This window comes from Nansenia antarctica (genome assembly GCF_963989245.1).
Source record: "Nansenia antarctica genome assembly, chromosome: 1".
Classification (NCBI taxonomy): domain Eukaryota; kingdom Metazoa; phylum Chordata; class Actinopteri; order Argentiniformes; family Microstomatidae; genus Nansenia; species Nansenia antarctica.
Window position 1 is genome coordinate 72,315,956 of NC_137674.1, and position 13,041 is coordinate 72,328,996.

At 45.6% G+C, this 13,041-nt stretch overlaps 1 protein-coding gene across 1 annotated transcript; it reads left to right on the forward strand.

Annotated features, from left to right (window-relative positions):
- The first annotated feature begins 4,220 nt into the window (after window positions 1-4,220).
- Window positions 4,221-12,808, forward strand: eif3m (eukaryotic translation initiation factor 3, subunit M). The gene is made up of 11 exons (XM_080538358.1): window positions 4,221-4,327; window positions 5,157-5,289; window positions 5,402-5,540; window positions 5,864-5,987; window positions 8,174-8,268; window positions 8,770-8,853; window positions 9,132-9,231; window positions 9,565-9,646; window positions 10,749-10,892; window positions 11,707-11,767; window positions 12,570-12,808. The coding sequence occupies exons 1-11, from the start codon at window positions 4,286-4,288 to the stop codon at window positions 12,691-12,693; spliced, it is 1,128 nt and encodes a 375-aa protein (XP_080394484.1). The 5' UTR covers window positions 4,221-4,285; the 3' UTR covers window positions 12,694-12,808.
- Window positions 12,809-13,041: the final 233 nt, after the last annotated feature.

Sequence of the window (13,041 nt, forward strand, 5' to 3'; positions counted from 1 at the left end):
TACTTTTTTTTTTAACTTGCCTTTTTAACCTCAGTCACTCCTCACAGCCAGTGAGTGTACATTATATAAACACTCTCCAATGAGACCAATCCATCATTCCCAAAGCCCTATTCCCTTTGCACTGACTGGGCCATTCCAGGCAGGACCCGTCAGGATTCCTAGAAGATTGTGGCTCCTTGCTTCTGAGATTAGGTTGAAACAGAGCACACGCATTCCACCAGGGTGAATTAATGACCTCAGATAGCTCGTTGCTAACTGTGACCCCGCAGTTTGATGGATAGCCATTGTGTTTAAAGAAGTGAAGTGAAGGTGTGTCCTCATTAAGTCATATGTCATTTGAATGGTATCAGTGTTTAACATACAGTATGTTTTTTTCTTGACATCTGTACCGCCTTCGGTAGAAATGACTGATAATGCTCAGTCATAATCTCATGTCAGTTTTGACATGTCGAGGTGGTGAATATCCAGCTTCTGAAAGAGCCCAAAATAAACACAGAATTCCTTAAAAACACCGTTTTTCTTCTTTTTAAACCTCATTTTGAATCATCTAATTTTTTTTCTCACAATCTGGCAGGTCAGGGGTCGATCAGGCTGTGGGTCCCTCTCAGTATTGATTATCTAGTGTGTGAGCAGATAATTGATCAAAGTCATTGAACAGCTATCTAAGCAGACCACTGGAATCATCAGTCAAGGTACACACACACACACACACACACACACATACACACGTACACACACGTACACACACACAGGAGACAGGAGATATTCAAGGGCAATCATTCCAAAAACACCAAAGGTCATGTCTTCTGCTTTGAGAGAAAACAAGTAATCAACTAGATGAACAACACACGTTTATTATTAGACAAGGTAGAATGTGCAATGTGTGTGTGTGTGTGTGTATTTGTGTGTGTGAGGGGGGAGCAGGGAGGGAAGGGGAGGGGGTTGGCAGTCAGGAGGTGTAGAATAATAATGGGGTCAATAACACTGCATACTTCTGCCTGAAGATCGTCCTACAAGGTCGTGATAGAAGACATCCGCTGCTCACCATCACAAGTCTCCACCAAGATGGCTACAATGAAACATTACTTAACCATAGATCCAAATCACATCATTATTACTCCCAATTCTAGATGACAAGATATCTCACCGTGTATTTTGCGGGTTGGGGCTAATTCTATCTACTCAGTATGGAACTCACTCAGGCGATGTGCTCTTTGATGAGGTCAATGGCTTGACGGATAGATGAGCCCAGCCTTTGGGATTGGACAGTGGTTAGGGAGGTGAGGATGACTGTGGGAACCAGACAATTAAAGGGAGGACAAGGGGCAGCCATGTTCAAGTGACGACCACGAGAGTGATGTAGCTAGGTGGCGACTGCCTACACTTGGCTGGCTCACTGACTCACAATATAGCCGTTTATCTTCACAAGAGAAGGCAAGCTGTGACAAGCAGTTAATTTAATGGACATAAAGGACCACTAACAAATACAAACAGACACAACCCATAACATTATTACTGTAAAGAGAATTACAATTTGGGGGGGAGAAACGTTTTTTTCACGGAGGATGCAATTATGGTATTACCAATGTCCATACTGTTTTTGAGGTATACAATACAATTTCATAGTACATTGTAATGCAAGGTAGTGTAACTTATGTTCTAAAGTGAAAATGACCCATGTAATAACTTTGCTGTGAACTCATAAACGAGGAACACTAGACCATGAAAACCTATAATACCAGCTTGTAGAGTGACTGGTGAATTTCTGAAGAAATATGACAACAAATTACCAACACTAATGCCCCCCCACACCCCCTCCACACACACACACACGTACGCACGCACATACACGTACACACACACACACACACACACACACACACACACACTGCATAATAATGTAACAACCCACACAGCAGCTGTTGGGATTTACAGTAAAAATGGGCTGTCTGCAGTCGCAACACACAAGGAAACATGAGCAATAGAGGGTCAAAATAAGGCGGATGTGTCCGACTGAGATCCAGACCAAAATTCACCACTTAACTATTTTGTATTTATTATCAAAGTACAGTACAGCTAAGATGACATACTCTAAGAAGAGGCAAAAGGACGTGGTGAAATTGGCCGTCCTCAAACCTTCACTCATTGATTTATACACCATCTTCTATGGTAAAAAGTCAATGAGACACATGACATGTTCATTGTGGAATTCAACAAATATTTACCCAGAGACCAGAGTTTGATATCCTCCCATTCAAGGTCAGTGGGGGAAGAAGGAGAACAATTGTTGGCATGTCTATCAACAACAGAATAAGCAACAACCATGCCTTTTCCACTCAAACTGTATCCTCATGAGGCTGCTTAGAGTTGGCGTTTAGCAGCCAAGTTTGGGTGGATTGGGAGTTTGGATAGGGCTAGAGGTCTGCTTACAATATTACAATAATATATCAGCGATAGAGTTGTTCTATCAGCACAGAGGTAAAGAGGAATATGTTCAAGAGATGCTTGGCATGTCCTTTATTTTACACACCGCGGTTCATATCACAAGCTGGCATTTTAACTACTTCTTAAAAAAGACACAAAACATTGTTTCACATGCACCTGGAGCTTCAAAGCCCCCCAAAACGTATATTCTACATTTGAAATACAACAAGCCCTTGACAACAGCTGTTAATCAGCTAATGAAAGAGTTACACAAGCACACTTTTGGGAGAAGCGGACGTAAATTGTCTTGCTGTGACAGCATAAGAGGGCAGAGAGAAAGTGAAGGGGGGCGGGGGGGCAGGGGGTGGGGGGTGGGGGAAGTTGGTACCAGGCACTCTCTGGCTGTGGATAGTGACGCATTGCATCGAGCACTATGGTGAAAGACTCCACCATTTCCCCTTAGCATACTATTTTAAGATCTTTATCCTGCTGAACATAATAAAAGGAGTTCAGCTCTGTTTGACCGTAACTGTTACGAGACATACCTGACAGGTATGCCTCAGAGAAGTTATGAGTTGGCTAGAAGTTCTACTAACTCTCCATCTCTCTCTCTCTCTCTTTCTCTCACTTTCTCTCTCTCTCCCCCCCCCTCTCTCTCTCTCACTCTCATTTGTCATATATACAGTACATGAATCCAAATTAGAATTTTCTCAGAGAAAAAAACCTCCAGTCCCCAGGTTTGAGGGGGCCCCTGTTTCAGTAGACTTACAGTAGGCACATAACACAGCTCTCTAGCAACCAAAGCTGTAAACTCTGGCTCTAACTGAGGAAAGTGGTGACAGTCAACCCACCAAGACCATGGCGGTCAAGGTCAGGCGCATGTATCAGTTTTATGAGATGGTAAGGGAGGAAGGAGAGATCCTCCATTGTTTGGAAAGAGGAGGGCACTCAGCTGTAACTTGGAGAAGTATGGCCTGACACCTCGAAGGCTGGTAACCGGAGCCTGCTTTTAGGGTCAACTGCAGCTCCAGTTTCACCCTCCCAACCCTTAACCCTCCCACCTCAATCACTCCGGAGGAAAGTGGCCTGCCATAATCACAGCATCCCACTTGATATACAGGCCCCTGGTCACATAGCTCTGGGTCAGTGGGAGTGCTGTGTAAATGTGTACTCTTCTGATGTTCACATTGTGTCCGGCAGAGAGGGCAGACATGGTGGTCCTGGCGGGGAAGTAATTCAAGCAGATAACCTCCCTGTGAGTATCACCTTTACCTCTTAACTCTCATCCAAGACATCCAGGGTTTAATCCCCCAGAGCAAAGATTGATACATGGATAAGAAGGGGGTTAAAGGACGGTGGGGACGTGGATGTGGGGTAGTTATCGTCTGAACCATAAACTTTGAATGCTGTCTGAACTTAGAGCTGATGTTATCCAGTCCTGGCTGGCTGCACTTCTAATCATCTGGCTATAAAAGCCTGCATACTTATCATACCGAACTGCTATAATCAAATAACAATTTAATTTGATCTTGAGTGTGTCAACGACTTAACAAATCTCAAAGGCTACTCCTGTGTCTGATCAAAAGGAAACTGTGAGGAAAGCAGTCATATAATAAGTTCATTGTTGCTGAGATAATGATACTATCTCACGAGTTACAGCTCTATTATTATGATTGCGTCAAACATTGACATAATTGTTGCGCCATTGACATAATTGTAACCATAAAATGTGCACTGTCCCTTTAACAATACGACCCCGGAAGAACATCCTCCTCACCGGTAGCCTGGCAGTTTCTTTCCCTGTGGTCTCGAGCAGCGTCGCGAGCGTGGATCTGGTCTCGGCGCACTGAAGTCCTCAAACATGAGCGTCCCGGCTTTCATCGACATCACAGAGGAGGACCAGGTACGGCAGGAGTGCTCTAGGCAGCTGTTGTTTAAGACCAATCAACCCGATATCAACCCGATATGTCAACAAAGCTCGCCAGATGCCGTTAGCATGCTGTCTTTAGCCACTTGCTTGCTGAGGCTGCGTTCGTAAATTCGCTCTCAGAGCCCCGGGGCGCACACTGTGGTCCACGTTACAGAGCGACCACGTAATTTGATTAGGCAAGAGGCATTCTATGAGTGTTGATCAGATTTCCAGAACGTGTTTATGAACACAGCCTGAGTCAAAGCCCCTTGCTTGGCTGTTTAGCTAGCTAGCTACAGTTGGTAGCCCACTGGCATCAGATCAGTACCCCCACAGGGTAGACTACAACTGGCAATATACACCCCCAAATCATTATTATTATTAACGTTGAATAATTATGAATCTTCTCAATTGCAGCATGATGTATCCATAACAGGACAGGGTCATGACAAAGGAGCATCTTGTTCTTGTAGCCATCCTTGTTGACAGACACTCGGTGATGCTGAGCCTACCAGCAGGGAGTGAGATCTGAGACAACACTTGGTTTAGCTTTCATCAAGTTGAAAATAAATAAATAAAATGGATTTTATGACAGTTGTGTGTCATAATTTGCATGCACATTCATGCTTTTGTTTTCTACTAGGCAGCTTTTAATTCCATTCAACAGTCAGATCATTTAATCAGTCAGTTTAATATTTGGCCTATGTGTAATTTTGAATGATTTGGCATTGCATTCTTATATTTCTCCTTAACATAAGGTGGGCTCACTTTGTGTTTACCGTGGTATCTAAAATTATATTTTCTTATACTTTATTGTCAACAGGCGTCGGAGCTCCGAGCCTACATAAAGTCCAAAGGAGCAGAGATCTCGGAGGAGAACTCCGAGGGGGGGCTCCATGTAGACCTAGCTCAGATCATCGAGGCCTGTGACGTCTGCCTCAAGGACGATGACAAAGGTGAGCGATGTGGGAGGGGACTCCCAGGAATTATTATGATGAACAGAATCATGATGTGTCTCTCTTACTTGTCCAACTTGTGACTGATGGTTTGATCTCTCTCTCTCTCCAGATGTGGAGAGTGTGATGAACAGTATTGTGTCTTTGCTGCTGATCCTGGAGACAGAGAAGCAGGAGGCTCTGATTGAGAATCTGTGTGAGAAGCTGGTCAAGTTCCGCGAGGGAGAGAGGCCTTCCCTCAGGATGCAGCTGTGAGTCCAGACACCTCTCTCTCCCTCCCTCTGTCTCCCTCCCTCTGTCTCTGTCTCTCTCCCTCTGTCTCTCTCTGTCTGTCTCCCTCTGTCTGTCTCCCTCTGTCTCTCTCCCTCTGTCTCTGTCTGTCTCTCTCTCTCTCTCCCCCCTCTCTCTCTCTCTCGCTCTCTGTTTTTCTGTCTCTCTCTCTCTCTCTCTCCTCCCCTCTCTGTCTCTCCTCCCCTCTCTGTCTCTCTCTCTATGAAATAAGGGACTGATAACCCCTGTTAGCGGTCCTCCACACCACCTCAAAGTGACGTGTGTGTGTGTTTTGATGCGGTAGGCTGAGTAACCTGTTCCATGGCATGGACGAGAACACCCCCGTGAGGTACAACGTCTACTGCAGCCTCATCAAGGTGGCGGCCACCTGCAACGCCATCGCCTTCATCCCTACCGACCTCGACCAGGTACGCACACGCTCGCCCACCAGCAGCCCCTGCCCTCTCACGGTCCTCTCGTACACAGCTCACCTATGCGTAAGTAAGTAAGTAGTTAGTAAAGCCCAATTTATACTTTTCGAATTCACGCGCGGCTACGCGGTAGCCTACGCAAGGGCTCTCCCAATTTATAGTTCTGCGTTGGTCGGTCTACGTCGCGTTGGTCGGTGTACTCATAGCGGCATAATAGCGATCAAAAAACTTATTTTTGTTATGCTTGTTGTAAAGAAAATGTTTATAATGCATTGAAATGACAGTAAACTAAGATAATACGATGGTTATCATATAAAATCAAATCTTTATTAATAAGTAATTACAGAAAAGGTAAATTACATTTCTGTCATGACTTCCGCATTTACGAGAGAGTCGGAATGTGACGTTACCAAGCGGACCAATCACAGTTCTTATAGATAACTAGGGCTGCAACTAACGATTATTTTTGTAGTCGACTAATCTGTCGATTATTTTCCCGGTTAGTCGTGTGGCTTTTCACTGCGCGTAAATGGCGACGCAGAAGCATAAATCCGGCTTAGCTAGCTATCTAACCTAACGTTACGCCAAGCTACAGCTGCTCACAGAGCTAGTTGATTGACTAGCTAGCATTGCTGGCTAGACTACAGACAGCTCACGTTAGTAGGCTACGCTTGGCGCTGTTTATCTTACAGACAGCTCGCTGGTGGACTCAACATAATTGAAATAGCATTCACTTATCAAGCATCATTCATGATCATCCACCATGACTACCTGGTATTTTAATAGTGACCACCCCTCACTTCATTTCATCTCGCGTTCTCCTGGCTTCAACATGGAAAACCCCTGCTACGTAACGTTACATACAAGCGCCTCTGTCTGTCACACGCGTGCCACAGGGCAAATAAATTAATAGCACAAACGCTCATAGCATGTACAGCCCTGTCCATGAGACGTTGTTTTCCAACATGTAACAGTAAAGCTAACATAAACATTACGACCCTAACAATATAACGTTAGCCAGTTGGCTAACAACGTTAGCTAAAACTTACCCAGCTGATTCTTGCATGGCTCCCGTAAAAATAAAAATAAAATAAAAAACGTTTTTTTTTAATTTATTATTTTTTATACGATTAGTCGACACTAAAATTCCACGTCGACGAGTTTTTATGATCGACGTCGTCGATTATGTCGACTAATCGTTGCAGCCCTATAGATAACTTTACATTAAATATGTCTATCATAAATATAATTTAAACCCAACAAACAACCATGGGGCTCCCTGTAACTAATAATTTATGTCTAAATAAACAGGATTGTACATCTCGTAAATGTGAATCGCGCTCCTTATAGGAAGGCTGTGCCTGACGCTTCCATAGGGCGCTCCGTTGGAACGGTGTACTCATAGCGGCATATTAGGGATTTTTTTGGGTTATGCTTGTTGTAAATACAAGTTCTATGATGCATTGAAATGACATTAAACTAAGATAATACGATGGTTATCATAATTTTTCAAATCTTTATTAATAAGTAATTACAGAAAAAGTAAATGACATTTCTGTCATGGCTTCCGCATTTAGGCCTACGAGAGAGTCGGAATCATGTCGGAATCATGTGCTACCAAGCGCACCAATCACAGTGCTTACGGTTGCGTAGGCACTGCCTCGTAGTTACATTTTTGGAGAGGTGCGCGTCAGCCTACGCCGTAGCTTACGGCGTAGGCTGCGGGCCTACGCATGCTACGGCGTAGGCTACGCCGTCGATTTTACGCAGAAGTATAAATTGGGCTTAAGCCTTGAGAACCGATGGTTCTCGAGCCTAACGGCCCTTAGGGGGCAGGAGCCTATCTCCTGTTTCCGTAGCATGAGGCGGCTTGGTGTACAAGTACACCCCCCTGGACATGGCACTAGTATATCGCAGGGTCTTCCCCCCCCCCCCCAGTCCATCCCTTAATGCCCTGTGCGTGCTCACACTTTTTCATTCAGCTCCAGAGGCCACGTGCACACACTAGGCTTTATAGTGGACCAGATTATGTTTACATGGCTGAGTTTCGGTGCTGGTTTGATTGGATGTGGTGGCTGAGGTCCAGTCTGGGTGGTTTTTACAGATGATTAACGTGTGTGTGTGTGTGTGTGTGTGTGTGTGTGTGTGTGTGTGTGCGCACGCGTGTGTGTGTTGCGGCTCAGGTGCGTAAGTGGATCACAGACTGGAACCTGAACACAGAGAAGAAACACACACTGCTGAGGCTGGTTTACGAGGCGCTGGTCGACTGCAAGAAAGGGTAATCAATGACTACATCATCATCATCATCATCATCATCATCACACAGCTCGTTACCTTCCTACAACCTGTCTGTCTGACGTCCTCTGGGAGACTGTTCTCCGATCAGATTTCAGTGTTTTTTGCGAACTGGCTTCATCCCACTTTTTGTTACTTACCAATATATGTCTAGTGAAAGATAAGATTAAACTTTATTGTCATCGCAGAGCACAAATACTACTATGCAGAGGTAGTATTGTAAATATCAGTTTAGATTAGAAGTATATACATTTATGGGCTATATATAGTTATGAGCTATATACAGTTATAAGCTATATACAGTGAGGTAGTTTATGTACAGTATCTAATGTGCATGTAAGTATAATGTAAGTATAATTTTATACTTATAATGTAAGTATAAAAGACGCTATATCAGGAGACATGTGCAATATACAGTATGTTGAAAGGTAGTAATGTTCAAAGGTAACCATAAGTGTGTGTGTGTGTGTGTTTGTCGTCACAGGGAGGCTGCAGCTAAGGTGATGGTGGAGCTGTTGGGGAGTTACACAGAGGACAACGCCTCGCAAGCACGCGTCGATGCACACAGGTACACACATACACACACACACACACACTCCACAGGTGTACACACACCACAGGTACACACACACACACCACAGGTACACCTACACACACACACACACACACACACTCCACAGGTACACACACCACAGGTACACCTACAGACACACACACACACCCCTCCGTCCTTCCATCACCGATCAAAAATAAACCTCTTACTTGTCAACAATATCGGTGGCTAAATGATTCATGATTCAGTCGTGCTTGGCTGTCACTCACCCCTCCCTCGGCCCCTCCCCTCAGGTGCATCGTGCGCGCCCTGAAAGACGTCAACACCTTCCTGTTTGACCACCTCCTGGCCCTCAAACCTGTGCGCTTCCTGGAGGGAGAGCTCATCCACGACGTGAGTGTGCTAAACCCCTGACTCAGGATCAGCTCCAGCTCACACCGACCGAAGCAAACTACTTTGGAATCGCCGTTATTCGAACTATGGTGACGGGCTTTAATGTCGTCACCTTCTTAAAATAGTGTCACTTTTGAGGAAAATTATGTTTTTGCATAAATATCATATATTCTAGATTTGGTTCTGTTCATTCTGTTTTTCGCAAAACTTGGAAGATATGACTTAAGCCATTATTTTAAGACGGTGACGATGTTAATGTTGTTTGATCGATTTATAACCGTAATAATGATATTTTATGGATCTGTTCCCTCTCTGTTCTCTCCTGTCCTCCAGCTCCTCACCATCTTTGTGAGTGCCAAGCTAGCGGCGTATATGAAGTTCTACCAGAGCAACAAAGACTTCATCGACTCTCTCGGTGAGTCACCGCAAGGAGAGGGGCTTGTTGTTGGCTAGTGACCTGGCTGGCTGCCGGGATCAAGTGCACCGGAGTGGACACACACACACACACGCACGCGCACTAGCACACACTCACACACACACAAATACATACACGCTCACACATGCACGTGCACACACAAATACATACATACACATGCACGCACGCCCACACTCTCTCACACACTCACTCACACTCACACACTCACTCACACACTCACACACACACTCACGCACACACACACACACACACTCACACACACACACCGTGTCTAGACTAATCCGCCGGCCCTCTCTGTGGACACAGGGCAGGAATGTGCGTGCGTCAGCAACGGCGCACCTCTCCAGTGCGTCCACGGGTCTGCCGAACGCCGAGGTGTAATTACCACGGCGACCCTCCCTCACAGGGAGTGTGTGTGTGGGGGGGGAGGGGGACAAACTGGCTCTCACAGCCCACGTCGTCTGGTGGTGTTTGTGTTAATATGCGGAGACCCGCTGGCTTTGCGCTCCGATGGGAGTAGTCATCTGACCGTGTCCTTGTGTTCCCCCCCCTCCCATCACCATGTTACCATGTCATTTTGATAGACGCGTTAATATACTTTGACCGTAAAACCGTCTCCCTTTGTTCACAGGTCACAAGCAGGGGCGTGCGTAGTTAGAGAGCTGGGGTCATTGTTGTCTCATCTAAGTGTGTGTGTCGTGTGTGTCTGTCTGTGTGTGTGTGTCTGTGTGTGTGTGTCTGCGTGTGTGTGTGTGTGTCTGCGTGTGCGTGTATGTTTACGACCCTGTGTTGGTGTCTCCCCAGGCCTGTCTCATGAGCAGAACATGGCTAAGATGCTTCTGTTTGTGTGTGTGTGTGTTGATGTGTATGTGTTAACGACCCTGTGTTGGTGTGTGTGTGTGTTGGTGTTGGTGTCTGTGTTGGTGTCTGTGTTGGTGTCTGTGTTGGTGTGTGTGTGTGTTAACGACCCTGTGTTGGTGTGTGTGTTGGTGTGTGTGTGTTGGTGTGTGTGTGTGTGTGTGTGTTAACGACCCTGTGTTGGTTTGTGTGTGTTAACGACCCTGTGCTGGTGTCCCCCCAGGCCTGTCTCATGAGCAGAACATGGCTAAGATGCGCCTGCTGACGTTCATGGGCATGGCCGTGGAGAGCAAGGAGCTCTCCTTCGACACCATGCAGCAGGAGCTGCAGATCGGCGCCGACGACGTGGAGGCCTTCGTCATCGACGGTACGACCAAGTGTGTGTGTGTGTCAGTGTGTCTGTGTGTGTGTGTGTGTGTGTGTCAGTCTTACCCAAGCGGTCCCACCCCCCCCCATCTGACCGCTGGGTCGTACCACCCAGCAAGACTGACACACACACACACACACACACACACTTTGATGTGACTCTGTAAATCCACACCAAAAAATGTGACACGTCTTTCGGTCCTCATATCGGCAACCCATCAAAAATGTTCCGACTTTTCTTTTGAAACCACGGAACTAAGTTTCAACATTGTTGAGAATCACAACACACACTCGCTAGTCGAGCCAAAATACTGCCACGCAATGGATTGGGTGAGTAATCCCCCCACTGCTACCTAGTTAGCTATAACACTACGTTACATTGTTAGCAGGCTCACAAAACAAGCTGTGTTAGTTGACTAGCGATGTGTCGTTGATTTTCAACAACGTGGAAATGTATTCACATTTTTCGAAACAGAAAAGTCAGTTCGTTACACCGGATCCCGATATGCGGACCAAAGCATTAGAACGTGACACAAATATCATCCTTTCCCTAATATCCCTTACGCCTCCAGATGAAATTGGCGGTCAACAGGATGTCTATAGGTTTTTTGGAGATACTGTTATACAGCCGGAGCCAATTTGGCGTAGGATCACAGGGTTGTGTATGTTACTATTACTGTCGCTAAGATTAGCTTCCTCTGAGGTTTGAGCCCGAGGTCACAGTGTCTTTGAGAAGTCGCCTTGACACGGCCGAGACCGGTCCTCCAAACGGCCCGCCTTGCCTCAACCCCTTCCTGTCTGCTCTTTGTCCGCAGCTGTCCGGACCAAGATGGTGTACTGCAAAATCGACCAGACGCAGCGAAAGGTTGTCGTGAGGTAAGATTTCCCCCCCAAAAAAGTTTCCCCCCTTCTGTTATATTGCGTTTTTGTAACATGACGTCCGTATGGATCTGTTAGCTCACGGGGTTGTCGTTCAAGGCCATGACCACACCACGACCTCAGTAGGAAAGTCACACGGCCATGAGTCTCTGTGGAGATAAGGCTACTACAGTGTGTCTGTGTTGTACTGTGTGGGGGTCAAGGCTAGCGAAGGCTTCCTACAGAGCTGACCTGCTACGCAGCCAGAGCTTATCTTTTGTTCTCGTCTGGTGTGCAAAATAGGGTTTTTCACCTGTGAATGCTTTTTTTGTGCTAGTAATGTGAATGCTATTGTTGATGTATTTCCTCAAAGGAAGTATGTGCATCTATTTTTGAACTTAGTGACAAAGAAGGTTCCTTCTTTGAAAAAAAAAGAGTTGGGGTCTGGCTGTGGACATATTAATCATAGGATTATGCAGTGTGCATGGCCACTTGGGTAATGTCTCCCTTCTCTATATTCTTCTGTCGGGGTGAGACTTAAAGCACTGTGTTTCTAATTTATTTAGTTTGTATTTATTTAACCAGGAAGTGTCTTGAGATTAAAATCTCTTTTTCGAGGGAGACCTGGCCAGTACAGATACAAGTTACAAAATTGGCAAATAAAACGTAATAAATAACAGACAAGAGATAACAGATAAATATAAAAATATATATACGGTAATTTCGCCCTTATGGTTGCCAGTTTCAGACTGTTCATTTCCGTAGGCCATCAGATTTAACACTCTCTCCCTCCTCTCCTTCCTCTCCCTTACTCTCTCAGTCACAGCACACACCGCACCTTTGGCAAGCAGCAGTGGCAGCAGCTCTTCGACAGCCTCACCTCCTGGAAGGCCAACCTGGCAAGCGTGAAGACCAGCCTGCAGACCCTGTCCCCCTCCGCTTAATATCCCCCCCCCCACCTACCCACCCCAACCTAAAATACTACCCTCCCTCCCCCTGATCTCCAACCCCCAGGTTGAATCTGTCACCATTTTTATATTCACCCAATAAAAGACAAATGGAGATCTTCCATGGTTGTTCTTCATGTCGCTCTGTTCAATAGCAGTTTCTATTTAAATCATTATTTTAAATTTTTAATTTTTTATGAATATCCACGATGTAACATGTAGAAGTATGCAAACGGACTATACCAGATTAAGGTGCTACAACAGCAAGTCTACCTACCAACAACACACTACCACATTTATGCCAGCGATGCCAGAGTATTTGGTCATTACATCATTTGTGAGACT

What these genes read in the sequence shown, in the direction of transcription:
- eif3m (XM_080538358.1), top strand. Translation starts at nt 4,286, where the DNA reads ATGAGCGTCCCGGCTTTCATCGACATCACAGAGGAGGACCAG. An exon ending in ACATCACAGAGGAGGACCAG is followed by an intron (nt 4,328 to 5,156) that starts GTACGGCAGGAG and finishes TATTGTCAACAG; the next exon opens with GCGTCGGAGCTCCGAGCCTA. An exon ending in GCACGCGTCGATGCACACAG is followed by an intron (nt 8,854 to 9,131) that starts GTACACACATAC and finishes CCCTCCCCTCAG; the next exon opens with GTGCATCGTGCGCGCCCTGA.